This window comes from Bos grunniens, chromosome 27 (assembly GCF_055505025.1).
Source record: "Bos grunniens cultivar Pamir isolate PY7600 chromosome 27, Bosgru_T2T1.0, whole genome shotgun sequence".
Taxonomy (NCBI): Eukaryota; Metazoa; Chordata; class Mammalia; order Artiodactyla; family Bovidae; genus Bos; species Bos grunniens.
Window position 1 is genome coordinate 35,518,307 of NC_141191.1, and position 27,817 is coordinate 35,546,123.

The 27,817-nt window shown below is 45.0% G+C and overlaps 1 protein-coding gene across 11 annotated transcripts in view; it reads left to right on the plus strand.

Annotated features, from left to right (window-relative positions):
• TACC1 (transforming acidic coiled-coil containing protein 1) overlaps positions 1-27,817 on the plus strand; it is a 130,525-nt gene that overhangs the window by 1,048 nt on the left and 101,660 nt on the right. For 2 of the 11 annotated variants that reach the window (XM_086380359.1, XM_086380363.1), the window contains exon 2: positions 14,605-14,708. The exons of the other annotated variants lie outside the window; for them this stretch is intronic. In XM_086380359.1, the coding sequence (XP_086236485.1) occupies positions 14,605-14,708 (104 nt within the window). The remainder of the gene's footprint in view (positions 1-14,604; positions 14,709-27,817) is intronic. 11 annotated transcript variants of the gene reach the window in all.

Sequence of the window (27,817 nt, forward strand, 5' to 3'; positions counted from 1 at the left end):
TGTTTCGATTCCTGGATCAGGAAGATCTGCTGGAGAAGGGATAGGCTACCCACTCCAGTATTCTAACCAGCCAAATAAATGAGAGTGTATTGGACAAATGAACCATAACCTATTATTTGGTGATCCCGAGACAGGTACTAACTCTTGTTGAGTGCTGGCTGTGTGCCAGGCACCATTCTGAAGGTGGCAGGTATCATTATCATCCCCTGAGGCTGGAGACACAACTAGTAAGTGCAGAGGAGGAATCTGTACTGAGTCCAGGCTGCCATCCTCTGAAACCAGGATGGAGTTTGACTCTGGGGTCCTGCATTGTCTAGCTGGGTGACTTCAGACAAGTTAAATGTCTTCAGCCTCAGCTTCCTCATCTGCAAAATGAGACAATAATAACCCCACCTGACAGAGGTGTTGTGAGAGATAAGTTAATCTTAGAAATTATTTTACTGAAGCAGGTCAATGATACAGGTATGCTCCTCCCAGCCCCTATCTACCCTGTGCAATATAAACACGGAGGAAACTTTTGCAACTGAAAAGCCTCAGGGCTCTGTAGAAGGTAGCAACGGTGCCTTGCTAGGATTTGTACCTTAAACGAGGAACACTGGAGTTCACTTACCAGCCAGTGCAAACCTGTAGCCACCAGCTCACTAGACTCTAAGTTCACTAAGAGCAAAGTTCATATCATGTACAGGTTCTGCGTTCAACCAACCTCGGAAGGCCATCTCCAAAAAAATTCCAGAAAGTTCCCCAAAGTAAAACTTGAATTTGCATGTGATTATTTGCATAACATTTAGATCCTATTTGCATTTAGATTGTGCTTACATTTAGATTGTATTTACATTCTTGTATTAGGTTTTAGAGATGATTTAAAGGATAAGGGAGGATGTATGTAGGTTATATGCAAGTACTGTGCCATTTTATGGGCTTCCTAGGTGACAGTAGTGGTAAAGAACCTCCCTGCCAGTGCAGGAGATATAAGAGACACGGGTTCGATCCCTAGGTAGGGAAGATCCCCTGGGGGAGAGCATGACAACCCACTCCAGTATTCTTATCTGGAGAATCCCATGGACAGAGGAGCCTGGTAGGCTACAATCCATAGGGTTGCAAAGAGTCAGACACAACTGAAGCGACTGAGCACGCATGCCCTTTTATGAAAAGGACTTGAGCATGGGTGGGTTTTGGTACCCTCAAGCATCTTGGAACCAGTCCTGGGGGCAGGGGGAGCCAAGGGATAACTATACATTTGTTTCTCTTGGAGTATGTTTCTCAAGCTGTGGTCTAAAGACCTCGGTGCCCTTTCGAAGGAACACGGGGTCCCTCTGGGGTGGAGTTCAACAAGTGGATGCTCCAGGAGCCTCCTCTTCCCTCTCCCGACAAAGCAGCTCCATCTTCACTTGACTGTGTGTTAAGGGGCTGAGTGGAAAGCAAGTTTTGAAATCAATGTTCAGAACTGCTAACCTGGGACAGGTAATGTTGTGTCTCGGGAGAAAATGACTGCTTACAGGATGGGGTTGATTTACGGAGGGGTTTCCAGCTTGGCCCTGTCTGGGCTCTCACTTGCCTCTGCATCACCTTCTACTTAATGACCATCTTCTGCCCTGGGGAACCCACAGGTGCCATGTGCCAGGCAGGCTCGGGGCTGACCCCTTCCGTCTCAGGTAGCTGGTCCTCAGGTTCAGGGACAGACAAGCGACAGGGCCCCAGAGAGCGTATATGACAACCTGGGCTCTCTCTGAGTCTGCTTGAAATGTGCCCTTCTAGGTTCTACTCACAGTGATGGACTGTACGATCAATACTCATACTAGCTGTTATTGATCTCCCTTAATGATGACAGCTTCCTTATTGAGCCCAGCGCTGTGCTGAGCACAGATATGCTCATGCAGTCCCCACAAAAGCCCTGGAAGGCGGTTTCTGCCTGTTCCCCTGCTCTGCTGGTGAGCATGTGTGGGTGAAGATGTGGTGTGACTTGACTAAGGGTGCCCAGCCAGTTAACGCTGAGGTTGGACTTGGAGCCCCTCCCCCAAGTCTGAGCCACCCTGCCTTGCATATTTTTGCAGCCCCCTTTGACAGAGGTGAGAAGGACATTGTTGTTAGTAGGGTGTTTCTTTCGCGTTTTCGGTAAGGGATGCCCCCTGAGAATAGGCTGGGAGAAATGGGACGAGGACAGAACATTCTACGGAGGAAGGGTGGTGCTGTGAACATGGAGAGTCGGAATTCTTGTGCAAACTGTGTCCCTGGGAAACGTCACCTCTCTTAGGAGAGGGGATACGGTTCGGTGGGCAAGAGCCAGCTCTGTAACCAGACTCCCTGGCCTCAAATCCTTGCTCTGCCCCAGATCAGCTAGATCCTCTTATGCAAATTTCCAAAATAATATTTCGTGTAGAGAGATGATAATAATAGTACTTATATTGTAACAACGTTATGAGAGAATGACTTAGTCCACATAAAGCATTTGAAACTGTGTCTGGCACATAGTAAGGACTCAATCAATATGTTACTATGGAGACTTCCCTGGTGGATCAGTGGTTAAGACTTCGCCTTCCAATGTGGGTTTGATCCCTGGTCAGGCAGCTAAGATCTCTCACACCTCTTGGCCAAAAAACCAAAACATCAACAGAAGCAATATTGTAACAGATTCAATAAAGACTTTAAAAATGGTCCACATCAAGAAAATCTTTAAAAAATATATATGTTATTATGTGTAAAAGAGTTTGGATTAGGCTTAGGTAAAGTGGTTGGGTGGCAGGCTGGAAAGAAGAAGTAGCTAGTATTTGAGATTGAAAAAGTCAACACCAACAATTTCAACTGTGAGCTGGGAGTGGGGATGGAGTGTTTACCCAGACCCAGGGTCCCTGAGAGACAGCTTACAACCTGTGAAAAAAAGCTTAAATGTTCTCTTGGAAGTTTAATAAAACTGGAATAACTAGTCTTCAGAATTGGACTTGCCAAATTGGATTCTTTGATTAAATGAAGTTTACCTTATTTATCTTTAGAGTTATGGAAATCAGTCTCACCTCTGACCTATTGTTATTTCTGGAGGAAAAAAAAAAACAAAAAAAGAACCAAAAAAACAGCTTGCTTGTAAATGCCATTGGCTGAACCACTTGTACTTTTGGAAGGATGACTTTAAGATTTCAAGCTGAGATATAAAATTTAAGAGCTAAATATAGCTGATAAAATAAAAAAACAAACAAACCCAGGAAGGGATCGTGACTTACAAAAGAATTTTGTGGCTTTCTCAGAGGACAAATCTGTGAGCGCCGCCTAAGTCTAGACTAAGTTTGCAATGATTTTGAGAGTAGCGTGCACACGTTTGCCTACCCTTACTGGAAGTAAAAGTAGGCAGGAAATAAACTGGGGGACTGCCATTTATTGAGCACTTACTATGAGTCATGCTTTGTACTAAGTGCTTCATACACAGCATCTCTTGTTTAATCCCTACCTCTCCCTATCAGGGGAGTACAGTTGATCCTTAAGCAACACAGGTTTGAGCTGCGTAAGTCCCTATAAGAAAATGAAAGTCGCTCAATTGTGTCTGACTCTTTGCATTTCCATGGACTGTAGTCTATGAAATTCTCCAGGCCAGAATACTGGAATGGGTAGCCTTTCTGTTCTCCAGGGGATCTTCCCAACCCCGGAATCAAACCGGGGTCTCCTGCATTGCAGGTGGATTCTTTACCAACTGAGCTATCAGGGAAACATATGAGGGTTTTTTTCAGTAAATACACACAGTTACTACCCTACCTGGGGCTGGTTGAATCCACAGATTCGGAATCTTGGATATGGAGGGCTGGTGGTCCTGAACTCCCCCAATGGTGTTCAGGGGTCAACAGTACTACAGTTATCCCCAGTTTACAAATGAGGATAATGAGGCTTGGAGAAGGAAATAATGTGCACAGTACACAGCTGCTAAGCGCTGGGTGGGAGTTCTAACTTGGGATGTCTGGGTGTGGGTTGTGAGGGGTTAACTCTGCTTCCCTGGTGGCTCAGAATCTGCCTGCAATGCGGGTGACCTGGGTTTGATCCCTGGGTTGGAAAGATCCCCTGGAGAAGGGAATGGCAACCCACTCCAGTATTCTTGCCTGGAGAATCCCCATGGACAGAGGAGCCTGGCGGGCCACATTCCACGGGGTCGCAAGAGTCGAACATGACTGAGCGACTGTGATTCACATTCATTTATGGCAAATGGAATCCTCCTGGATTTTAGCCCTTTCTGTCTGCCTGAGGAGGGCTGTATTTGGAAAAGGATGGAGGAAGCAGTTACTCACAGCCCTCTTAGGCAGATGGAGAGCAGAGGTCAGAGGATGCAAAGGTGGCTGACAGGAGAGGCCCAGTGCAGCTGCAATCCCAGCCAGCAGACAGTGTCAGACTACCAGGGGTGGGGCAACTTCTGGATGCAGGTTTTTTTTTTTTTTGTTTAGGGTAATCTCCTTTACTTGGGCTTTCCTGATAACTCAGTTGGTAAAAAATCCACCTGCAATGCAGGAGACCCTGGTTCAGTTCCTCGGTTGGGAAGATCTGCTGGAGAAGGGATAGGCTACCCACTCCAGTATTCTTGGGCTTCCCTTGTGGCTCAGCTGGTAAAGAATCCACCTGCAATGCGGGAGACCTGGGTTCGATCCCTGGGTTGGGAAGATCTCCTGGAGGAGGAAAGGGCTACCCACTCCAGTTTTCTGGCCTGGGGAAATTCATGGACTGTACAGTCCATGGGGTCACAAAGAGCCGGACACGACTGAACGACTTTCTCTCCCTCATCTCCTTTACTTAGGGCTTCCCTGGTGGCTCAGACAGTAAAGAATTCGCCTGCAGTGCAAGAGGCTCGGGTTTGATCCCTGGTTTGGGAAGATCCCCTGGAGTAGGAAATGGCAGCCCACTCCAGTATTCTTGCCTGGAGAATCCCATGGACAGAGGAGCCTGGTGGGCTACAGTCCATAGGGTTGCAGAGAGTCGGACATGACTGAAGCGACTTAACACGCACGCAGGGCTAGGGGCAAAAGTGGAACCTGTTGTATCTCCCACCCAAGATACGGGAATGGGGGTTGGGGGAGGTAACACTTTCTGCACTTTCAGCCCTGGAGGGTCTCCTGGCTTCACTCTCTGTCTTCAAAAGGAGGTTCCATGAAACAGAAGCAGACAGGAGTGGTTGAAAAAGAAGCCAGAGTACAGAACAGAATTCCCCAAAGCAGCAGGGGAAGGTTTGGTGTCTGCTCCTTGGTCAGGACCTTTGGAACTTTCCGCAGTTTGGCTTTCTGGCTAATGATTACCAGCTGCGTGGGGCTGGCAGCCTCCTCTGTGCTGGGCCAGCCAGCCCGAAGGCTGGGGCCCCTCGAGTTTTCTTCAGGACAGGCGGGCTTGCCCCCGAGCGCTGACTCCCCGACGGCTGAGGGGCTGGCCTCTCCCCATTGGTTGTCCAGAGCCCCTTCTTGTTCTTCCAACCTCAGGCTTCCTTTTCCAGGCTCCCCGGGGGAGCAGAGCCAGCTCCTTTCCCGGGAGATGCTCTGGGCTGCGTGCACTGCGATGCCTGCCCAGATCTGAGGGGCGTCCCGGAGAAGAGAAGTGAGGAAAGAAACAGCTGTGGGACTTCAGGCACATTCAGATCTGCCTCAGCCTGGGAGGGCGATCAGTCTGCTTCCGGAACCGTGAGCCTCAGATCCCCGAAAGGGCTCTCAGAGGCTTCCGGGTCCAAACCCTTCATTGTGGGGACTTCCGTGGTGGTCCAGCGGTTAGGACTCCGAGCTTCCGAGGCAGGGGGCGTGGATTCATCTCTGGTTGGAGAACGAAGATCCCACAAGCCCTGCAGCATGGCTAAAAAAAAACCACACACAAAAAAACTCATTTTACAGATGAGGAGACCATTTCCTATGGAGAAGAGCTTGGACCCACAAAACCAGCCTGCTGGACGGGGGGTCTGGAAGAGGGCTACAGTTTCTCAGGTGCTGGATGTTTCCATGGGCCCCCAAGTCCCCTCCACCCGCTTCTCCACTCTCCTCTGCATGCAGGAGGCTGACCTGAATGGCTCCTTTGCGTCTGGCTCCTAGTTTAGGTTCAGCCGACCGAGGCCTCAGGTGGGAGGGCAGAGGGAAGAGAGAGGGACGCGAAGGTGTTTCTTCCCCTCGCTCCCTTTCCTGTGTCGCCTGGGCTGGCCATGTCCCCTGACACCCCTGTCAGTGGCCCTCTCCCCACAGCTCTGTCCCTCCGACCCCCACAGGCCCAGGGCGGTGGTGTCTCCTTGACTGTACCCACCTGAAGAACAGCACTGTGTCCTGTCTCCTGACTGCTCAAGGCCTTTGTAAACAGTCCCTTTATTAAGCGCTCCAGTTGGAGAGTGTTACCCTGCCACGTCCTGGCAGATAAAAGAGGCTTTGTGTACTAGAGAAAGAAAAGTCTATACGAAAGGAAGATGAAATTTAGCAAAAGGGTGGGTTTGTTTCCTGAGGCTGCCGTGAGAAATGACCATGAAGTTGGAGGCTTAAAAGAACAGGCGTGGGCTTCCCTTGTGGTTCAGCGGATAAGAATCCGCCTGCCAAAGCGGAAGACACAGGTTCGATCCCTGGCCCAGGAAGATCCCATATGCTGCAGAGCAACTAAACTTGCACCCCGCAACTACTGAGCCTGTGCTCTACAGCCCGTGGTCTGCACACAACAGGAGAATCCACTGCAGTAGAGGCCCATGCACTGCAACCAGAGAGCAGCCCCCCGATTCACTACAACGAGAGAAAAAGCCTGTGCAGCGATGAAGACCCAGCACAGCCAAAAGTAAAATAAATAAATAAAATTACAATACAAAACAAAAACAGGCATTTAATATCTCAAGGTTCTGGAGGCCAGAAGTCCAACCTCAGCATCATTGGGCAGAAATCAAGGCAACGTCAGGGCCGTGTTCACTCCATCCTGTCTAGGAGAGGATGGTTCAGGTGGACTGGAGTTGAGTATTTCCCTTCCCAGGTCAGTTAGGCCCTGATCATAGCAGGGTAGACTCTGGTTAACTAGTTTTTGCTGAAGACTCACAGAATTCAAAGGCAAGGGGGAAATGGGGGCAGGGGAGAAGTATGGGATTGACATATCAATTCAATTCAGTCGCTCAGTCGTGTCTGACTCTTTGCGACCCCATGGACCGCAGCACGCCAGGCCTCCCTGTCCATCACCAATTCCCAGAGTTTACTCAAACTCATGTCCATCGAGTCGGTGATACCATCCAACCATCTCATCCTCTGTCTTCCCCTTCTCCTCCTGCCTTCAATCTTTCCCAGCATCAGGGTCTTTTCAAAGAGTCAGTTCTTCTCATCAGGTGGTGGCCAAAGTATTGGACTTTCAGCTTCAGCATCCACTGAATATTCAGAACTGATTTCCTTTAGGATGGACTGGTTGGATCTCCTTGCAGTCCATGGGACTCTCAAGAGTCTTCTCCAACCCCACAGTTCGAAAGCATCAATTCTTTGGTGCTCAGCTTTCTTTATAATCCAACTCTCACATCCATACATGACTTCGCTATCACTGAAACATTGACATATGCACACTACTATATTTAAAATAGATAACCAACAAGGACCTACTGGATAGCACAGGAAACTCTGCTCCACATTTTGTAATAACCTAAATGGAAAAAAATTTGAAAAAGAATAGATATATGTGTATGTATAACTGAATCACTTTGCTATACACGTGAAACTAACACAACATTGTTAATCAACGATACTCCAATGTAAATTAAAACTTGAAAAAGAAGAACGGAATTCTCTGGTGTGTTTCAAATGGTTTCCTGCCCCTTACCTTTGCTGGAAGCCCAAGGGGATTTTTCTCCGTGGCAATCTGGTTGAGCTCCTGGAGGTAAATCTCACAATGCTGGGTCCCCTTGGAGTTTTAACCCTTCTGAGTTGTCCATACTGCTGCTGCTGCTGCTAAGTCGCTTCAGTCGTGTCCGACTCTGTGCGACCCCATAGACGGCAGCCCACCAGGCTCCCCCGTCCCTGGGATTCTCCAGACAAGAACACTGGAGTGGGTTGCCATGGCCTTCTCCAATGCATGAAAGTGAAAAGGGAAAGGGAAGTTGCTCAGTCATGTTCAACTCTTCCCGACCCCATGGATTGCAGCCTACCAGGCTCCTCCGCCCATGGGATTTTCCAGGCAAGAGGACTAGAGTGGGTTGCCATTGCCTTCTCCGGTGATCCAGTGAATGATCCATTCTTTTCAAATAGACGCCATTTGAATCAAAGCGACTGCATACGTCTTAGGGAATACAGCGACAACGAGAACCCAAACACCCCCCTGAGCACTGTGGAACCAGAGGGTGTGTCCGCAGGATGATTCCCCAGTGCCAGCTTTCCGTGGCTCGTACACGTCCACAAGCCCCCTGCAGTCGGCAGGTCATTCAATAAACACAGAACCACAGTTTTCATGGGCCAGGGTTGCCTCGGTGCCAGTCGATCCCCAGATGAATGGAGTGATGACAGACTCCTGGACCTGTGAGCACGCAGGCAGCTGAGAGGGATGGCCGTCCATTGTCTGCAGGTCCGAGTGGGCCGATCTCCAGAGCCCAGAGCCCCCCGCAATTTGTCAGTGACCGTTCACTCCAGCGTGATTTCTGTGGTGGTTCTGATTGTGTCTTTCTGCTCTGCTAAGTGGCGACTTCCTGCCTTCCCTTGTACGTCTCTTCAGTCCTGGCTGCAGCGGTTTGCACTCTGTCCTCCCCTCCTCTTATGAATCCCAGACGAGTTACTGGCTTTTCAGTCTGTTTATCTTTTTACTTGTTGTTAGGACAGAGTGGTGACCTCCAAGCTCTCTATATGCGGAACTGGAAAACTCCACGCATGTGTTGACATGCTTCACAGAAGCATCATTCAGTCATCGGGGGATACATGTTGCTGAGAAGGCCTTGCAGCCCCCAGACTCTCTAGTTCTCTTATCTTTGGGCCTGGCAGCTGGCCATCACAGCAACGTTCCCGCGCTGAAGCCAGCAGATGTCACCAGATGAAACACCATAGGAGGCAAAATGCTGGCAGGTGTGATGGGGACACCAAGATTGCGGAAGAGCCCAGCCAAGGGACACTGTGGATGCGGAGGTCGTTTGAGTCCAGAGTCGAATCCTAGAACTGGGGGTTGGGGATTAACAGAAGCAAACTATTGTATATAGAATGGATGAGCAACAAGGTCCTCCTGTACAGCACGGGGAACTATATTCAATACCCTGTGATAAACCATAATGGAGAAGAATATAAAAAAGAATGTGTATATATATATATATATATATATGTATCACTGAATCCCTTTGCTCTACAGTAGAAATTAACACAACACTGTAGATCAGCTACACTTCTATAAGATTGAAGAAAAGAGTTGAATCCTGGAGTACAAAAACCAGAATCCTCCCCCAAAAACAAAACCAAAAAAAAAAAAAAAAAAACCATGGACTTCTTTGGCAGTCCAGTGGTTAAGACTCCGTGCTTTCAATGCAAGGGGCATGGATTCAATCTCTGGCGGGGGAACTAAGATCCCACATGGCACGTGGCATGGCCAGTAGACAAAAACAAAACGAAAATCTGAATACCCTCAGAAATCACCTGAATCCACCACCTTGTTTTACACATGAGGGAAGTGAGGTCTGGACAGGGGAATGCCCTTACTCACAGCCGGTCAGTGATGGATCCAGGAGAAGACTGGAAATCTCAGGACTCAGTGTGAGGGCTTTGCCACTTCCGCACCGTCACACCTCAGCGGTGCACTCCTCTGAGCAGTCTTTGCGTACTCTTTGTAGGATTCTTACCCCAGTTAGTCCCACTTACTAGAAGCTGGTGGGCAGCAGGAACGCACTGGATGTCAAGTGTATGTTACTACGTGGAAGGAGGAAGCAGTGCTGAAGGTTTGTGGCGGATCAGTGACCTGGTCAACACAAGGTGAGCAGGCTGAGGCAGAGGGGAGGCAACACACAGCTTCCTTCATTGAGAAAGCCTTGCTATGGAAACAAGTCAGCCCGGCTAAACAATGCATTGACGATGTAGTCGATACGCATTCTGCTACAAGTTCTTTATCTCATCACACACTAGTGTGATGATCTCTGGATAGAGGACAACTGGAAGGGCATCACTTCACTGCTGATTAAGCAAACCATCCCCTCAAATAGGTCATATTGACAGAAGGATACATTAGAGAAGACAATAGTCCCGCTGTCCAGAGTGCGTCTATTGGTAGAGTTCAGATCTGGAGCTGCTCTTTAAGGCTGAATGGCATTGAGTAAAATGAGTGACAGGCAGATGTTAACTAAATATAGGAAAGTTAATTTAAACAATATAAAGGAGTGATTTAAAAAAAAAAACTTTTGTCTTTTACAACAGTTTCAGGTTTACAGAAAAATTGTTGAAGGGAGTGCAGACTGTTCCAGTATAACCCACCTCCGAAATCCCCTGTTGTTATCATCTAACAATTGTGTGAGGCGTACATGGGCTTCTCAGGTGGCCCTAGTGGTAAAGAACACTCCTGCCAATGCAGGAGATGGATGAGACGCAGGTTTGATCCCTGGGTCAGGAAAATCCTCTGGAGGAGGGCGTGGCAACCCATTCCAGTATTCTTGCCTGGAAAATCCCATGGACAGAGGAGCCTGGAGGGCTACTGTCCATAGGGTTACAGAGTTGGACACAACTAAAGTGACTTACTGAGAAGGCAATGGCACCCCACCCCAGTACTCTTGCCTGGAAAATCCCATGGATGGAGGAGCCTGGTAGGCTGCAGTCCATGGGGTTGCTAGGAGTCGCACACGACTGAGCCATTTCACTTTCACTTTTCACTTTCATGCATTGGAGAAGGAAATGGCAACCCACTCCAGTGTTCTTGCCTGGAGAATCCCAAGGATGGGGAAACCTGGTGGGCTGCCATCTATGGGGTCGCACAGAGTCAGACATGACTGAAGCAACTTAGCAGCAGCAGCAGCAGCAGCAGCAGCAAAGTGACCTAGCATGCACGCACGTGGTGCATATGTAACAATTTTTTAAAATTTTTTTTTTATGTCAGCCATTTTTTAAACATCTTTATTGAATTTCTTGTAATATTTCTTCTGTTTTTATGTTGTGGTTTTTGGGCCATGAGACACGTGGGATCTTAGTTCCCCAACCAGGGATCAAACCTGTACCCCCTCCATTGGAAGATGAAGTCTTAACCAGTGGATTGCCGTGAACCAATATGGATATATCATTATTATTAACTAAAGTCCATATGTCATTTAGATTTCATTAGTTTTTGCCTAATGTCCACTTTCTGTTCCCAAGATTGAATAGGACAGCCTTCAGACAGTGATGGTACAGGTCGGACTAAGTCTCTGCTGAGCTAACGTGAAGCTCTAAAGCAAAGATTGGCAGAGAGAGACTTCCCACATTGGGCTGGGATGGCCAGGAGTTTGTACCGCCACCTCGCTCAGCCATTGACTGGGGGCTGCCAGAGAAGGCTGATAGCTCAGAAGCCCAGGCATTTGCAGCAACATGGATGGATCTCAGAGTGTCAGACTGAGTGAAGTAAGTCAGACCGAGAAAGAGAAATATTGTGTGGTATCCCTTAAATGTGGACTCTAAAAATAAATGATATAAATGAACTTATCTACAAAGCAGAAACGGACTTACAGACTTAGAGAACAAATGTGTGGTTACCAGGGGTGCGTGATGGGGGATGGGATGGTTAGGGAGTTGGGGATGTGCAACCCACTCCCGTACTCTTGCCTGGAAAATCCCATGGACGGAGGAGCCTGGCCAGGGTTGCTAAGAGTCGGACATGACTGAGCGACTTCACTTTCACTTTTCACTTTCACGCATTGGAGAAGGAAATGGCAACCCACCCCAGTGTTCTTGCCTGGAGAATCCTAGGGACGGGGGAGCCTGGTGGGCTGCCGTCTATGGGGTCGCACAGAGTCGGACACGACTGAAGCGACTTAGCAGCAGCAGCAGCAGAATGTACACGCTGCTGTATGTAAAATGGGTAACCAACAAGGACCTACTGTAGAGCACAGGGAACTCTGCTCTGTGCAGTGTGGCAGCCTGGATGGGAGGGGAGTCTGGGGGAGAATGGAGACATGCATGTGTATGGCTGAGTCACTGCTGTGCACCTGAAAATATTACAACATTGTTAATCAGCTATATTCCAATATAAAAGGCTTTTGTTTAAGTTAAAATAATAAATGTTTTGTTTAGCCAGATTGTATATAAAGAAAAAAAAATCCTAGGCAGACTCTGAAAGCAATAACAGCTGGATGTTAGCAGCTAACTCTATTTTTTGATATGCTGTGTGCTCAGTTGCTCAGTTGTGAACTGTCGCCCATCAGGCTCCTCTGTCCGTGGAATTTTCCAAGCAAGAATACTGGAACGGGTTGCCATTTCCTCCTCCAGGGGATCTTTCCAATCCAGGAATGGAACCCACATCTCTTGCATCTTCTGCATTAGCAGGCAGGTTCTTTACAACTGTGCCACCAGGGAAGCCCACATTCCTTGATGCTGGGTTGCTAAATCCATTTTTGACAAGAGTCTGAGTGCTGCAACTCTGTGTCTGCCAGAAAGACCTTTGAAGTTTCCAAGGAGAAGTTGGCTGACCATTGGTCAGGAATCTTGAGCAGAGGTGGTCCCATTGGCCTCTTTCAGCTCTTGCCCCATGATGAGCTGCTTTGATCCTGAAGACTCAAGGATTACATTTCTCATATTCATTCCACCTTGCTCAAGCCCCTGTATCTCTTCTTACACTCGCTAGCTTATGCCCTGCTCTGTCCTAGAGATAAGATCAGGGACCAAGCATATTCATGGAGAATGGAAACTATGACTCCCACTCTGTTGCCCACACCTTCCTAGACTCCAGATGCTCAAAAAAAGGTGGGGGTGGGGGTGGGGGGGTAGATTACAGTATCAATAGCAACATGGAGGGTAGATAAAAGGCTGTGAGTACCAGCAAGAAAAAGTTGAAAAATTCAAAGCTAAGACTACACAGGCCAAATTCTATTTGGAAATGTTCCGTGCCTTGAACATCAAACATTGCAGAACAACAGCACTCCCTTCCGATCTGTGCATATGCCACACCTGGCAAGGCAGGATACTTTTATTTTCTTCCATCCTAACTCCTATGGGTGCCCCTGGATTTTTACCTGCAGATGTGGAATCACTGCAGTGCAACTCTGGTCTTTCAACCTGCAGGAAAGTGGAAAACTTCCCGAAGAAAGTGTGGCTCTGATGCTTTGTTCTACCTGTGTTACTTTTTCTTTTATTTAACTTATTTGAAAGGTTAAAAGCCTTTGTTTTATTCTTGCAACTTGGCAGCTCTGCCTGGCTCACAAATGTCCTAAGATAAACAAGCGAGGTCTGTACATAACCTCTTAGGACAGTCTTAGCTTCTGAGCCAAAAGGACTTTTAATATTTACTTTGTTTCTCTTTAAAGATTTCCTTTTAATGTTTGTTTCTGCTTTGAAGTATTTTCAGATTCCATAGATCCTGTTTGTTTTGCCCAGCCAGAGAATAGTAGATTTTTTTTTCTTATATTCATTCTGCTATTTTTATACAGTGAACCATACATACTGATTTTACTCCAAAGGCTCACATGTGAAAGTGCTTCCTTGAACCCAGACCCTCAGGACTTTTGCCGGCCTTCTCATTTTTGTGTCTGCTTTGTCATTTTTTGGTGGAATAACTAACGTAAAAACCTGCTGGGTCAGGGGATGGAAATAAAGTGTTGGTGGATGAACTCTTCTGACCTTCTACTCCCAGGACCAGACAGTGGGGTGGGAGGCAGGAGGTGGTGTCTGACTCTTTTTCGTGTCTGACTCTTTTTCGACCCCATGGACTGTAGCCCACCAGGCTCCTCTGTCCATGGGATTTCCCAGGCAAGAATACTGGAGTGGGTTGCCATTCCTTTCTCCAGGGGATCTTCCCGACCCAAGGATCAAACCTGTGTCTCCTACTTGGCAGGCGGATTCTTTACCACTGAGCCACCAGGGAAGCCCAATGGAGTGGGAATCCATGTTTAAATACCCAGTGGCTGTTCCAGGTCACTACCCCAAAATTGCAAGAGACCCAGAAAAGTACTAAGAGTTAATATTCCAAGAAGATACTCGTGGTTACTGTATCCAGGATGTTTGAATTAGAGGCAGTTTCTGTCTCTGAACACAATACCAGAGCACAAAAAAATACTCTGCTTAAAAAGTAAATCAATAAAAAGCCCACAAAGCTTGCAGTGTCCCTGAAGCATTATGTAGGACTAGAAATGGCAAGTAAATGAAATTTTAAAAAAAGAAGAAGAAGGTTTTTAAGAGCGTTCATTCCTCTCCCTGAGAATCCAGATTGAAATCGTGAACAGCTGCTTGTGTAGGAGACCAAGGTCACAGGTCTGAAGAATGAGCTCTCTTCTGGAAACTTCCCGCTTATGATGGATGACACTTGCCTCACCTTGAAATAGGGGAACACTTTCTTCCCCTCCCCCCCACCTTTTTTTTGCTAGCACAGCGTGTTGGAGAACAGTCACACCAAGTGGCTGTTGGAATTACGGAGGAATTGCTGAGAAGTCGCCTTGGGCGAAGGGCATTTGGCTGGAAGCTTGCACTGAAAAGTTACCTTGTAAGTCAGCATGTGACTTCCACCTGACTTAATTTTCTTCAGTCCCAAGGGTTCCAAGCCAGAGGAAAAAAGGCCCTGGTCTGGGCTGCAGGCGTGTTCATTCTTCAGAGTCAATTGGGAATCAGTTCAAAGACAAATCAACAAAGGTAACTTCTCCCTTTGACACTGAGGATATATGGGAAGGCTCTTAAAGTAAAATGTTTTATTTTCTAATCAAAATAACAGCCGTGTAATCTTTGTATTTGGATTAGGTGTGAATGAAGGAGATAAGGATTGAGGGAGGAACAGAGGACTGTGCAGGGATCGGCAAATCTGCCTCCGGCTTCCAACCTTGGCTCTGTCTCTTGACCTTGGGCAAGTTACTGGCGCACCAGGGCCTTGGCTGACTTATATTAAAAAAAAGAAGGTGGAACTAGATGGCCTCTAAAAGCCTTTCCAGCTCTGTTCCAGGAATCAGCCTCTTAGTTTTTCATTTTTGTTCTGTTTAGGCCAAAACAATGATGCAAGATGGAATTAGGATGTAGATTTGCAAGAAGGTAATCTTTAAAAATTTTTTTTATTTTAAAAAATTTATTTTTTAATGAATATAGTTGATTTACGTTGTATTAATTTCTGCTATACAACAAAGTGAATCAGTTACACTGTTGTGTATATATATATAAATATATATGTGAGTGGTATATATACATACATCACATATATATATATATCATATATATACAAATGAATGGTATATATACATATATCCACTTATTTTGAGATTCTTTTCCCACATAGGTCTTTACAGCATTGAGTTCCCTGTGCTGTTCAGTGGGTCCTTATTAGTTATCTATTTCACATATAGTAGTGTGTATATGGGAGAAGGCAATGGTAACTCCAGTACTCTTGCCTCAGAATCCCATGGATGGAGGAGCCTGGTAGGCTGCAGTCCATGGGGTCGCTAGGAGTCGGACACGCCTGAGCGACTTCACTTTCACTTTTCACTTTTCACTTTCATGCCTCGGAGAAGGAAATGGCAACCCACTCCAGTGTTCTTGCCTGGAGAATCCCAGGGATGGGGAAACCTGGTGGGCTGCCGTCTCTGGGGTCGCACAGAGTCGGACACGACTGAAGCGACTTAGCAGCCACAGCAGAAGCAGTGTGTATCTGTGTGTATGTGTCAATCCCAATCTCCCAATTTATCCTTCACCCTACCTCCTTCCCCCTTGGTAACCATGAGTTTGTTTTCTGCATCTGTGACTCTAATAAGTTCACTTGTACCACTTTTTTAGATTCCACATACTAGCAATATCTTATGATATTTGTCTTTCTTGCAAGAGGGTCGGTCATCTTGAGGCTGGTAGCAGGCTTCAGGTGATTCTCACCTCATCCAGTATGTTTGCAAAGATGAACTGAGATTAAGACAGGCATCAAGGTAGGCGTTTATATATACTTGTCAGATGAGTGAATCAATCAGTCAGGATAGCACTGAGGGAGAAGGGAATGGAAGCATTCCATTCAGTTCAGTTCAATTCAGTAGCTCAGTCGTGTCTGACTCTGCGACTCCATGGACTGCAGCACGCCAGGCTTCCCTGTCCATCGCCAACTCCTGGAGCTTGCTCAAACTCATGTCCATTGAGTCGGTGGTGCCATCCATCCTCTGTTGTCCTCTTCTCCTCCTGCCCTCAATCTTTCCCAGCATCAGGGGCTTTTTCAAATGAGTCAGCTCTTCGCATCAGGTGGCCAAAGTATTGGAATTTCAGTTTCAGCATCAGTCCTTCCAATGAATATTCAGGACTGATTTCCTTTGGGATGGACTGGTTTGATCTCCTTGCAGTCCAAAGGGACTCTCAAGCGTCTTCTCCAACACCACAGTTCAAAAACATCAATTCTTCGGCGCTCAGCTTTCCTTATAGTCTAACTCTCACATCCATACATGACTACTGAAAAAACCATAGCTTTGACTAGATGGACCTTTGTTGGCAAAGTAGTTTCTCTGCTTTTTAATATGCTTTAGCATTCCATTGGAAGAAGTTTATCTGGAATAGGGCATAGATTTGCTTGGGCTTCCCAGGTGGCTCACGTCGTAAAGAATCTGCCTGCAATGCAGGAGACGCAGGTTCAACCCCTGGGTCAGGAAGATCCCCTGGAGAAGGAAGTAGCAACCCATTCCAGTAGTCTTGCCTGGGAAATCCCACAGACAGAGGAGCCTGGCGGACTATAGTCCATGGGGTCGCAAAAGTGCTGGACATGACTTAGGGACTAAAGGATAAATAACAAGTAGATTTGCTTAGCAGTGATGCCTGGGAAGAAGTTTTATGGAGAGGTTCAGCCAGAGGTGAACTTCAGGCCTGGAAATATGAAGGTTAAGACTAGCTTACATAGCACTCTTTATATATATAACAAAATGGGGTGATTACTGGTAGGCTGCCTAGTATGATAATTCTTACAGCTACAGGAGCTTTAAGTTCAAGACAATGGGACTCTTCTTCTCCCCACTTTAAGGACCAGAATATTGATTAGTATTTGCCTTGGCTGAGTCTTAGAGAAATCCAAACTAACAGTGTCTAAACTGCATGTAAGTTTATTTTTCACTTACATAAAAGAAATCTGTCGGTAGGCAATTCAGGGCAGGCTTAGAGGTTCCATGGTGTTATGGATGAGAGTCCTTCCACCTCAAGATTATGTATGGCTGCGTGAACTCGGCTATTTCAACAGCATTCCAGCCAGCAGGGAAAAGAAAGAGCCAAAAAAAAAAAAGGTAAGGGGGGGGATCACCTACTGTCTTAGTCCATCTGGACTGCTATTACAAAATACCACAGACTGGGTCATTTATAAACAACAAAACTATATTTCTCATAATTTTGGAGGCTGGATGTCTGAGATCGTGGTACCAGCATGGCTCCTTTCCAATGAGGGCCTCTTCCCAGTTCATAGCAATGCTTTCTAGCTGTGTCCTCACGAGGTGGATGGGGCAAAGAATCTCTCTGGAGCTCTATAATAAGGGCACCGACCCCATCCATGAGGGCTCCACCATGATGATTTTAGTGTCTCCCAACTGCTCTCTCTTCTAATACCATCACCTTTGCATGTTTGGATTTTAATATGAATTTTAGGGGGATACGAACATTCAGGCCATAGTACCCTCCCCACTGACCATGAATGATACTTCTCAGAGGTTGAACTTGACACTTCTGTTGCCATTCCATTGACCAAAATTTAGATACTTGGTCACATCTAAGTGCAATAGAGACTGGGAAACATAGCTTTTGTTCAGAATATCTAAAAACCAGCATTGTTTTCACTTGTTTTAAGAGAGAGGGGGAAACAGGTATTAGAGAATATTAGTCTCTGTCACCTTGAGAGATTATAAACTTATTACAGTTATGCAATGAACTACTTTGGTTCTTATCTCTTAAAACATCTGCAGGAAAAAAAAAAATCTGCAGGGCCCATAGCAAATTATTTTTAGTATTCCAAACAAATAAACAAATCTATATCTTGTGGAAGTGACTTTGATTTTTGAAAGCAGGCCAGAATCACTCGGGAAAACTATGATGAGTAAGATGTGTGATAGAGCTGAGAATTATCATTTCAGAAGAATGAGATATGGGCTTTTACTCCTGGATATTATAGGCTCTACTGGGCATTAGGACCATTCTGACGGAAGTAACTCTAAGGACTTTCCTGGTGGTCCAGTGGTTAAAAATCTGCCTTCTATATAGGAGACGTGGGTTCAACACCTGGTCGGGGACTAAGATCCTCGGTGCCTTGGGGCAACTGAGTCAGTGAGCTGCAGCTAGAGAGAAAGCCCACCACCACGATGAAGATTCCACACGCCACAAGGAAAGATCCTGAGTGCTGCAACTAAGACCTGAAGCAGCCAAAAATAAATTAATTAATATATATAAAAAAGAAAAGAAGCTCTAGAACTTGGATAAGATACATAATGCAATTACCTAAAGGCATTGAAGAAACGAAATAGTTAGACTGTGGCGCTACATGTTGCTTGGAGAAGAGGAGATGAGGAGTCAGACAAGTGGTCTCTGTGCCACGGCTTTTTTTTTCTTTGGCCGCACCTGCACCTCAAGGCATGTAGGATCTTAGTTTCCTGACCAGGGATTGAACCCACACCCCCTGCACTGGAAGCCTGGAGACTTACCTGCTGGACAACCAGGGAAGTCCCTGCCGCCAACGCTTTTAGCACAGGGCTAAGTGTAGTCCGCACAGTGGCTTGTGTGATAAAGAGGCATAAATGAGAAACTCTCAAGTCCTGCCTGCTCTTATGAGGGGTGAAAGAAGTGAAGTCAGGAAATGATGAATGCTGAAAAAGTGGGGGAACCCAGAAAGGAAAGAGTCAAAGAGGAGATCCCCAAACCAAATCACGGACTGACCCTTGAAACACATGTGTGCAGAAAACACTCAGAGCAGCTCCGCTACACAGAAGGTCTGCACTCAGACTGGAGCTGCCACCCAAGAAGCAGGGGATGAAGTTCAAGCCTAGTGAGAAAATGATCTGCTGAAATGAAAGAAAAACAACTCTCACCAGTGAAAAGTAATGGAGCCCGAAATCGCCACAACTTAGTATTCATGATGTCCATGATACAGTCCAAAATTAGATATCTAACATATGAAGAACTATTGGGCTTCCCTGGTGGCTCAGATGGTAAAGGATCCGCCTGTGATGCAGGAGACCTGGGTTCGATCCCTGGGTTAGGAAGATCCCTTGGAGAAAAGAATGGTTACCCACTCCAGTATTCTTGCCTGGAGAATTCCATGGACAGAGGAGCCTGGTGGGCTACAGTCCGTGTGATCGCAGAGTCGGACACGACTGAGTGACTAACACTTTCAGTTTCACTTTTCATGAAGAGCTATCAAGCCACAAGAAAGACACGGAGAAATCTTTAATGCACGTCTTAAGTGAAAGAAGTCAGTCTTCAAAGGCTACATATTGTGTGATTCTAACTATATGACGTTCTGCAACAGGCAAAACTATGGAGACAATAAAACATAGTATCACTGGTTGCCAGGGGAGAGGGAAGGGGAAGGATGAACAGGCAGAGAACAGAGGATGTTTAGGGCAGTGAACCTCTTCCGTATGACACAGCAATGGTGGAGACATGTCATTATATATTTGCCAAAACTTGTAGGATACATACCAAGAGTGAACCCTGATGTCAACTATCAACTTTGGGTGACAGTGACATGTCAGTGCAGGTTCCTTGGTTGTGACATATGTATCACTCTGGAGGGACGGGGTTGATAGTGGGGAGGCTGTGTGAGTTTGAAGGCAGGGGCTATATATAAACTCTCTGTGCTTTCTGCTCCTTTTAACTCTGCACCTAAAACTACTCTGAAAAATAAAGTCCAGCTTAAAAAAATAGTTTAAATGCAAAGATAGAAATAGATGAAAACTAGTTAGTTCAGTCACTCAGTCGTGTCCAACTCTTTGCAACCCCATGGACTGCAGCACGCCAGGCCTCCCTGTCCATCACCAACTCCTGGAGTTTACTCAAACTCATGTCCATTAAGTCGGTGATGCCATCCAACCATCTCATCCTCTGTCGTCCTCTTTTCCTTCTGCCTTCAATCTTTCCCAGCATCAGGGTCTTTTCCAGTGAGTCAGCTCTTCACTTCAGGTGGCCAAAGTATTGGAGTTTCAGCTTCAACATCAGTCCTTCCAATGAATATTCAGGACTGATCTCCTTTAGGATGAAGTGGTTGGATCTCCTTGCATTCCAAGGGACTCTCAAGAGTCTTCTCCAACACCACAATTCAAAAGCATCAATTCTTTGGCGCTCAGCTTTCTTTATAGTCCAACTCACATATCCATACATGACTACTGGAAAAACCATAGCCTTGACTAGACAGATCTTTGTTGGCAAAGTCATGTCTCTGATTTTTAATATGCTGTCTCGGTTGGTCATAACTTTTCTTCCAAGGAGTAAGCATCTTTTTATTTCCCGGCTGCAGTCACCATCTGCAGTGATTTTGGAGCCCAAGAAAATAAAGTCTGCCACTGTTTCTACTGTTTCTCCATCTACTTGCCATGAAGTGATGGGACCGGATGCCATGATCTTAGTTTTCTGAATGTTGAGCTTTAAGCCAACTTTTTCACTCTTCTCTTTCAGATGGATAGTAAAAGATATATCAGTATTAAGCACAGAAGGCTAGAGAGGCTATATTAGTATCAAACAAAAGAGATTTCCAAAAATAATTTATTACTAAAGATAACAGAATGATGAGTGTTAGTTACTCAAGACGCCATAGAGATCACAGATTTGTCTATGCTCAATAACAGCTTCACCATACATGCAGCAAAAATGGACATAATTAAAGGTAGAAATAGGCCATCATAACTGGAGATTTTAATGTCTCTTAGAAATTGAATAAACAAACAAAAGTGAGCAAAGAAAGAAAATCTTAACAACCGTATCAGCCACCAGGACCTAACTGGTATTTAGAGAAACACTTCACCCAACAACCGCAAAGTATAGATACAAGTGGACACAATGGGTTTATCAGGATAGATTATATTCTGGACCATAAACAAGTCTCCGTAAATTTTGAAGATTTGTCTTCTGACCACAGCAAAATTAAATTATAAACTAAGAACAATAAGAGAATGAGGAAAATCCCAAGTATTTGGAAATGAAACAACACCCTTTTAATATTGACTGGCGTGAAGACGAAATCACAAGAGACAGAAAATATTTTGTACTGAAGGATTACAAAAACACATTTCAAAATTTGTGGGTTGTAGCTAACAGCACTTAAAGAGAAATAATTTATAGCTTTGAATGCCTTTAAGAGGAAAAAAAGAAGGGTCTCAAATCACTGATTGAAGTTTCCACCTTTAAAACTAGAAAAAGAGCAAAGCAAATTAAACCCAAAGCAATCAGAAGGAAGGAAATTATAAAGATAAGACAGAAATCAATGAAATAGAGAACAGAAAAAAGAAAACCAGTAAAACCAAAGGCCAGTCATTTGAAAAAGTTAATAGGATTGGTAAATTTCAAGCCTGGCTGACAAACAAGAAGAAAAGAAAGTGCCAATATCAGTAATGAAAGAAGATGTTGCTACAGATCCCTCAGACATTAAAACAGGTCCAAACAACAATCCATTGTCAGCAGTATGAACAACTCTATGCCTTTAAATGTGACCCTAAGGACTTCCCCAGCAGTCCAGTGGTTAAGAATCTGCTTATCAATACAGACAGCCTATAGAAAAACCTAAGGGGATGTGGATTCAATCCCAGGTTGTGGAACTAAAATCCCACTTGGCAACTAAGCCTACACATCACGATTACAGAGTCCATGCGCTCTGGAGCCTGTGTGCCACAACTAGAGAGCCCGCACCTGAAGAGCCCTCGTGCTGCGAGGAAAATCCCTCATGTAGCAACTAGGGCCTGATGCAACCAATCAACCAGTATTAAGAAAAGGAAGATAAGAAAGGTTATTGCTTAACAAACAAATGACCACTTAGGTGAAATGGACACTTTCTGGGGAAGATGTAAATTATGAAGCTGACCCAAGAAGACACAGGATGCTTGAACACCCTCTATCAATTACAAAATTTGGAGTTGAAAAGCCTTCTGACAAAGAAAACTCCAGGCTTAGATGGTTTCACTGGTGAATCCTATCAAACATTTAAAGAAGAAATAATGTTAATACCATTCCTTAAAACTCTTAAAAAATAAAGGGGGAGGAAACACTTTCCAACTCATTTTATGATCCCAGTATTATCTTGATTCCAAAGCCAGATGAAGACATCTTAAGAAAGAATCTACAGACCAATATCCCTCATGAATATAGATACAAAATTCCTCAACAAAATATGAGCCATCCAAATATTAGCAGCATATAAGAAAACTATACACCATGATCAAGTGGCTATACAAGACTGATCTAACATCCAAAAAAATCTATGTAATTCAACAAATTAATAGAATATGGGGGAAAACAATATGATCATTTTAATAAATGTAGAAATAGCATTTGTCAAAATACAACATCCTTTTATTATAGAAATGTTTTAGTAAATTATAAATTAAAAAAAAATCTTCTCAACTGCATCTGCAAAATCTGACAGCTAATATACTACAATGTGAAGGATTTTATGCTTTCTACCTAAGAAAAGGAACAAGGCAAGGATTACTAGTTTTATTTAACAATGTATAGAAGTGCCTAGTCAATGCAGCAAAGCAAGGGGAAAAAAGCATACAGATTATAAAGAAAGAAGTAAAACTATCTTTATTTGCAAATGATATTGTATAGAAAAACCCAAGGAACCCACAAAAAAGCTATTAGAAGTAATAAGTGAGTTTAGCAGGGCTGCAGGATACAATACACAAATGTCGACTATATTTCTATTTACTAGCAACAATGTGAAGTCAAGTGGGCCTTAGAAAGCATCACTACGAACAAAGCTAGTGGAGGTGATGGAATTCCAGTTGAGCTATTCCAAATCCTAAAAGATGATGCTGTGAAAGTGCTGCACTCAATATGCCAGCAAATTTGGAAAACTCAGCAGTGGCCACAGGACTGGAAAAGGTCAGTTTTCATTCCAATCCCAAAGAAAGGCAATGCCAAAGAATGCTCAAACTACCGCACAATTGTACTCGTCTCACACACTAGTAAAGTAATGCTCAAAATTCTCCAAGCCAGGCTTCAGCAATATGTGAACAGTGAACTTCCTGATGTTCAAGCTGGTTTTAGAAAAGGCAGAGGAATCCAGAGATCAAATTGCCAGCATCTGCTGGATCATCGAAAAAGCAAGAGAGTTCCAGCAAAACATCTATTTCTGCTTTACTGACTGTGCCAAAGCCTTTGACTGTGTGGATCACAATAAACTGTGGACAATTCTGAAAGAGATGGGAATACCAGAACACCTGATCTGCCTCTTGAGAAATTTGTATGCAGGTCAGGAAGCAACAGTTAGGACTGGACATGGAACAACAGACTGGTTCCAAATAGGAAAAGGAGTTCGTCAAGGCTGTATATTGTCACCCTGTTTATTTAACTTATATGCAGAGCACATCATGAGAAATGCTGGACTGGAAGAAACACAAGCTGGAATCAAGATTGCTGGGAGAAATATCAATAACCTCAGATATGCAGATGACACCACCCTTATGGCAGAAAGTGAAGAGGAACTAAAAGGCCTCTTGATGAAAGTGAAAGAGGAGAGTGAAAAAGTTGGCTTAAAGCTCAACATTCAGAAAACGAAGATCATGGCATCCGGTCCCATCACTTCTAGATGGGGAAACAGTGGAAACAGTGTCAGACTTTATTTTTCTGGGCTCCAAAATCACTGCAGATGGTGACTGCAGCCATGAGATTAAAAGACGCTTACTCCTTGGAAGGAAAGTTATGACCAACCTAGATAGCATATTCAAAAGCAGAGACATTGCTTTGCCAACAAAGGTTCGTCTAGTCAAGGCTATGGTTTTTCCTGTGGTCATGTATGGATGTGAGAGTTGGACTGTGAAGAAGGCTGAGTGCCGAAGAATTGATGCTTTTGAATTGTGGTGTTGGAGAAGACTCTTGAGAGTCCCTTGCACTGCAAGGAGATCCAACCAGTCCATTCTGAAGGAGATCAGCCCTGGGATTTCTTTGGAAGGAATGATGCTAAAGCTGAAACTCCAGTACTTTGGCCACCTCATGCGAAGAGTTGACTCATTGGAAAGGACTCTGATGCTGGGAGGGATTGGGGGCAGGAGGAGAAGGGGACGACAGAGGATGAGATGGCTGGATGGCATCACTGACTCGATGGACGTGAGTCTGAGTGAACTCCGGGAGTTGGTGATGGACAGGGAGGCCTGCAAAGAGTCGGACATGACTGAGCGACTGATGTGATCTGATCTGAACATTTAGAATGGAGAAGGCAATGGCACCCCACTCCAGTACTCTTGCCTGGAAAATCCCATGGACGGAGGAGCCTGATAGGCTGCAGTCCATGGGGTCGCTAAGAGTCGGACATGACTGAGCGACTTCACTTTCACTTTTCACTTTCATGCATTGGAGAAGGAAATGGCAACCCACTCCAGTGTTCTTGCCTGGAGAATCCCAGGGACGGGGGAGCCTGGTGGGTTGCCATCTATGGGGTCGCACAGAGTTGGACATGACTGAAGCCACTTAGCAGCAGCAGCAGCAACATTTAGAAAGTAAAATTATAAAACAATTCCATTTACAGGAGTATAAATACACTTAGGAATAAAGTTAGCAAGAGATATGTAAGATCTGTTGGCTGAAAACTAAAAAGCTATGGGAAATTCAAGAAAATCTACATGAATAGAGAGCTGTATCATGTCTACGGATCGGAAGTCTCAAAACTGTTAAACTGGGAATCTCCATTTGAATTAGTCATTAGAATCAATATAATCCCTGTAGAAATCCAAACAGGTTTTTAAAAAAGAAATTTATAATTTTATTTTAAAATTTATTTTATTTAAATAATTTTATTAATAAATAAAATTATTTAAATAAAATTTAGTTTAAAATGTATACAGTAAGACAAAGGATCTAGAGTAGTCAAAACTATTTTGAAAATTGAGAACAGTGTTGGAGCGTTACCTGGTTTCAAGAACAGTGTGTGACTCTTAAGCAGTAAATCCAGTTTTATCCTGTGGCTATAAATTGGCATTTAAATAATTTCCAAAACAGGAAGGATGGTACAGCTCTAAGATAAGCATGTAGCTTCCCAACTTGTCTACTTTGAAGGGGCGGGGGGGAAATACATGTGAAACATAAGCTTTGTAATCAAGACAGAACTAGGTTTAAATACCACTTACCTCTCTACTTGTCAGTTTCTTCAGCTTAAAGTGGGGCACACAGTGTAAAAATTAAGGAAATACAGCATAGAAGCTAAGCTCTGTGTGATAGCTCTGGACCTAGCCTACCTGGGTTAGAACCTGGGCTCTGCTATTATTTATTCATTTACTTATTGCTGTGCTGGATTTTCATTGCTGTGAGGCGGCTTTCTCTAGTTGTGGTGCGAGGCCTTCTCATTTGTGATGGCTTCTCTTGTCGCAGAGCAAAGGCTCTGGGGTGTGTGGGCTTCAGTCTTTGCAGCACGCGGGCTCAGCAGTCGTGGCTCACAGGCTTAGTTGCTTCGTGGGATGTGAGATCGTCCCAGACCAGGGATCATACTTATGTCCCCTGCATTGGAAGGTAGATAGTCCTGCTATTTCTTACTGAGTGAACTTAGGTGTGTTTAATCTTTCTGTGCTTCACTTTACTCTTTGTAAATTGAGGATACTGAAAGTACCTTCCCAAAATGCCGTGATGTACTGAATGAGTTAATAAATTAATGCACTGAGAACAGTATCTGGCACATAAAGTGTTCAACAGATATTACCTACTGTGATCCTTCCCCAGCACTCTGAGAACTAACTGTGGTTACTTTTGTCAACCACCGAGCAGAGAGTACTCCGGTACCCATTGAGCATTAGCGCCCATCCCTCTTCTGAGCAAAAGTAACCTTCTGGGGGTAGGATTTGACACTGAAGGATGTCTTTTGCCATCTCGGGGGAAATCTTGAATTTCGGTTTGTTAAATTTTCTTTTTTCACTCTTTTTTCAATGTTTAAAAAATACCTTACTAACAGAATTACAAAGCACAAAGGGAAACCCTAACACTGGGTATCAGATACTACCCCTCCTGGGGACATCAGGCCTTTTCTCTGAAAAGCCCTCATTCCATTTATTTCCCTCCAAACAGTAATTGCTTTCCCTAACAGACTCACAGACTTAGAGAATAAACTTATGGTTGCCTGGGAGAATGAGGGGGCGGGGAGGGGTAGTTATGGAGTTTGGAATTGACATGTACACATGACTATATTTAAAATGGATACCCAACAAGGACCTACTGTATAGCACAGGGAACTCTGCTCAGTGTGATGAGGCAGCCTGGATGGGAGGGGAGGTTGGGGGGGGGCGGGGAATGGATACATGGATACATATGGCTGAGCTCCTTTGCTGTGCACCTGAAACTCTCACAACATTGTTAATTGGCTATATTCCAATAAAGAATAAAAAGTTAAAAAAAAAAATTCCCTTCACTGACTTCACTGATGACCCCTGTCTCTGTATCAGCCAGGGCAGCAAGAGCAGTAAACACAAGCGTCTCAGTAGAGATGCCCTTTGCGCCCCTGCGGGACTACCTTTCACATTCTGTGCAGACTCCTTTTCCCCTTCATTCTCTCTGTTTCTCTGCACCTCAGTAGGATATAGGCTTCATTTCTTTTCCTTTCAACCATTTTAGTGCTGCTGCTGCTGCTGCTGCTGCTAAGTCGCTTCAGTCGTGTCCAACTCTGTGCGACCCCATAGACAGCAGCCCACCAGGCTTCCCCGTCCTTGGGATTCTCCAGGCAAGAACACTGGAGAGGGCTGCCATTTCCTTCTCCAATGCATGAAACTGAAAAGTGAAAGTGAAGTCGCTCAGTCGTGTCCGACTCCTAGCGACCCCATAGACTGTAGCCTACCAGGCTCCTCCGTCCCTGGGATTTTCCAGGCAAGAGTACTATCCTCTGCTTTTCTGCAGAAACAGTAAGAAAGCTCCTCCTAACAGCCCCTCTTGTCTACTGGAGGTGCAGGGAGGGGGATAAAACTTTCCCATCCCCCTTTTCCTTCTGCCGTGGCTTCCCCTCCCATTTCCCCCTTGGAATGACCCACCTTTCTCCCTGGGGGAGCTGAACAGTTCCTCGGGAAGGGGCCACAGCTCTGACAGGGTTGTTTGCCTTCTCAATGACACTTCAATCACATTGCCTTAGTATTCCAGACAGAATGTGGGGAGAATTCGAACTTCTAAAAAAAATCATCTGCCAAGAGTCAACTTTTTTCAGCTCTATGAAATCCTCCCCACAAAACCTCATTCCCCTGTCTCACTCTGCTGGTGTACTAATTAATGTTTCTTTTCCCAGCCCCAAATATTCTGCTTGTTTATGTCTATCTATAACCCAGCAGCATCCTGAACGCTGGGGACTCTCTGGCTATAGGAGGGTAAAGATAATGCATAAACAGGAAGTCAACATTTGACATAAAAAAAAAGAGTCATTGTAAATATAGTAGGAGTTTCCCATCCTTTGTGGAAACATGAAAATGTAGCTGCATACATCTTTCCTGCCTGTAGTTTTCACTCAAGGAGGAAGTTAACATTCAGTACCAGTCTGTGTGCTTAACCACAGTTTCATTCATTCATTTGGCAAATATTTATTGTACATAAGCCAGGATACAGGCGTTGTGCCAGGCAGTAAGCTTGGGTACAGAGATAAGAAA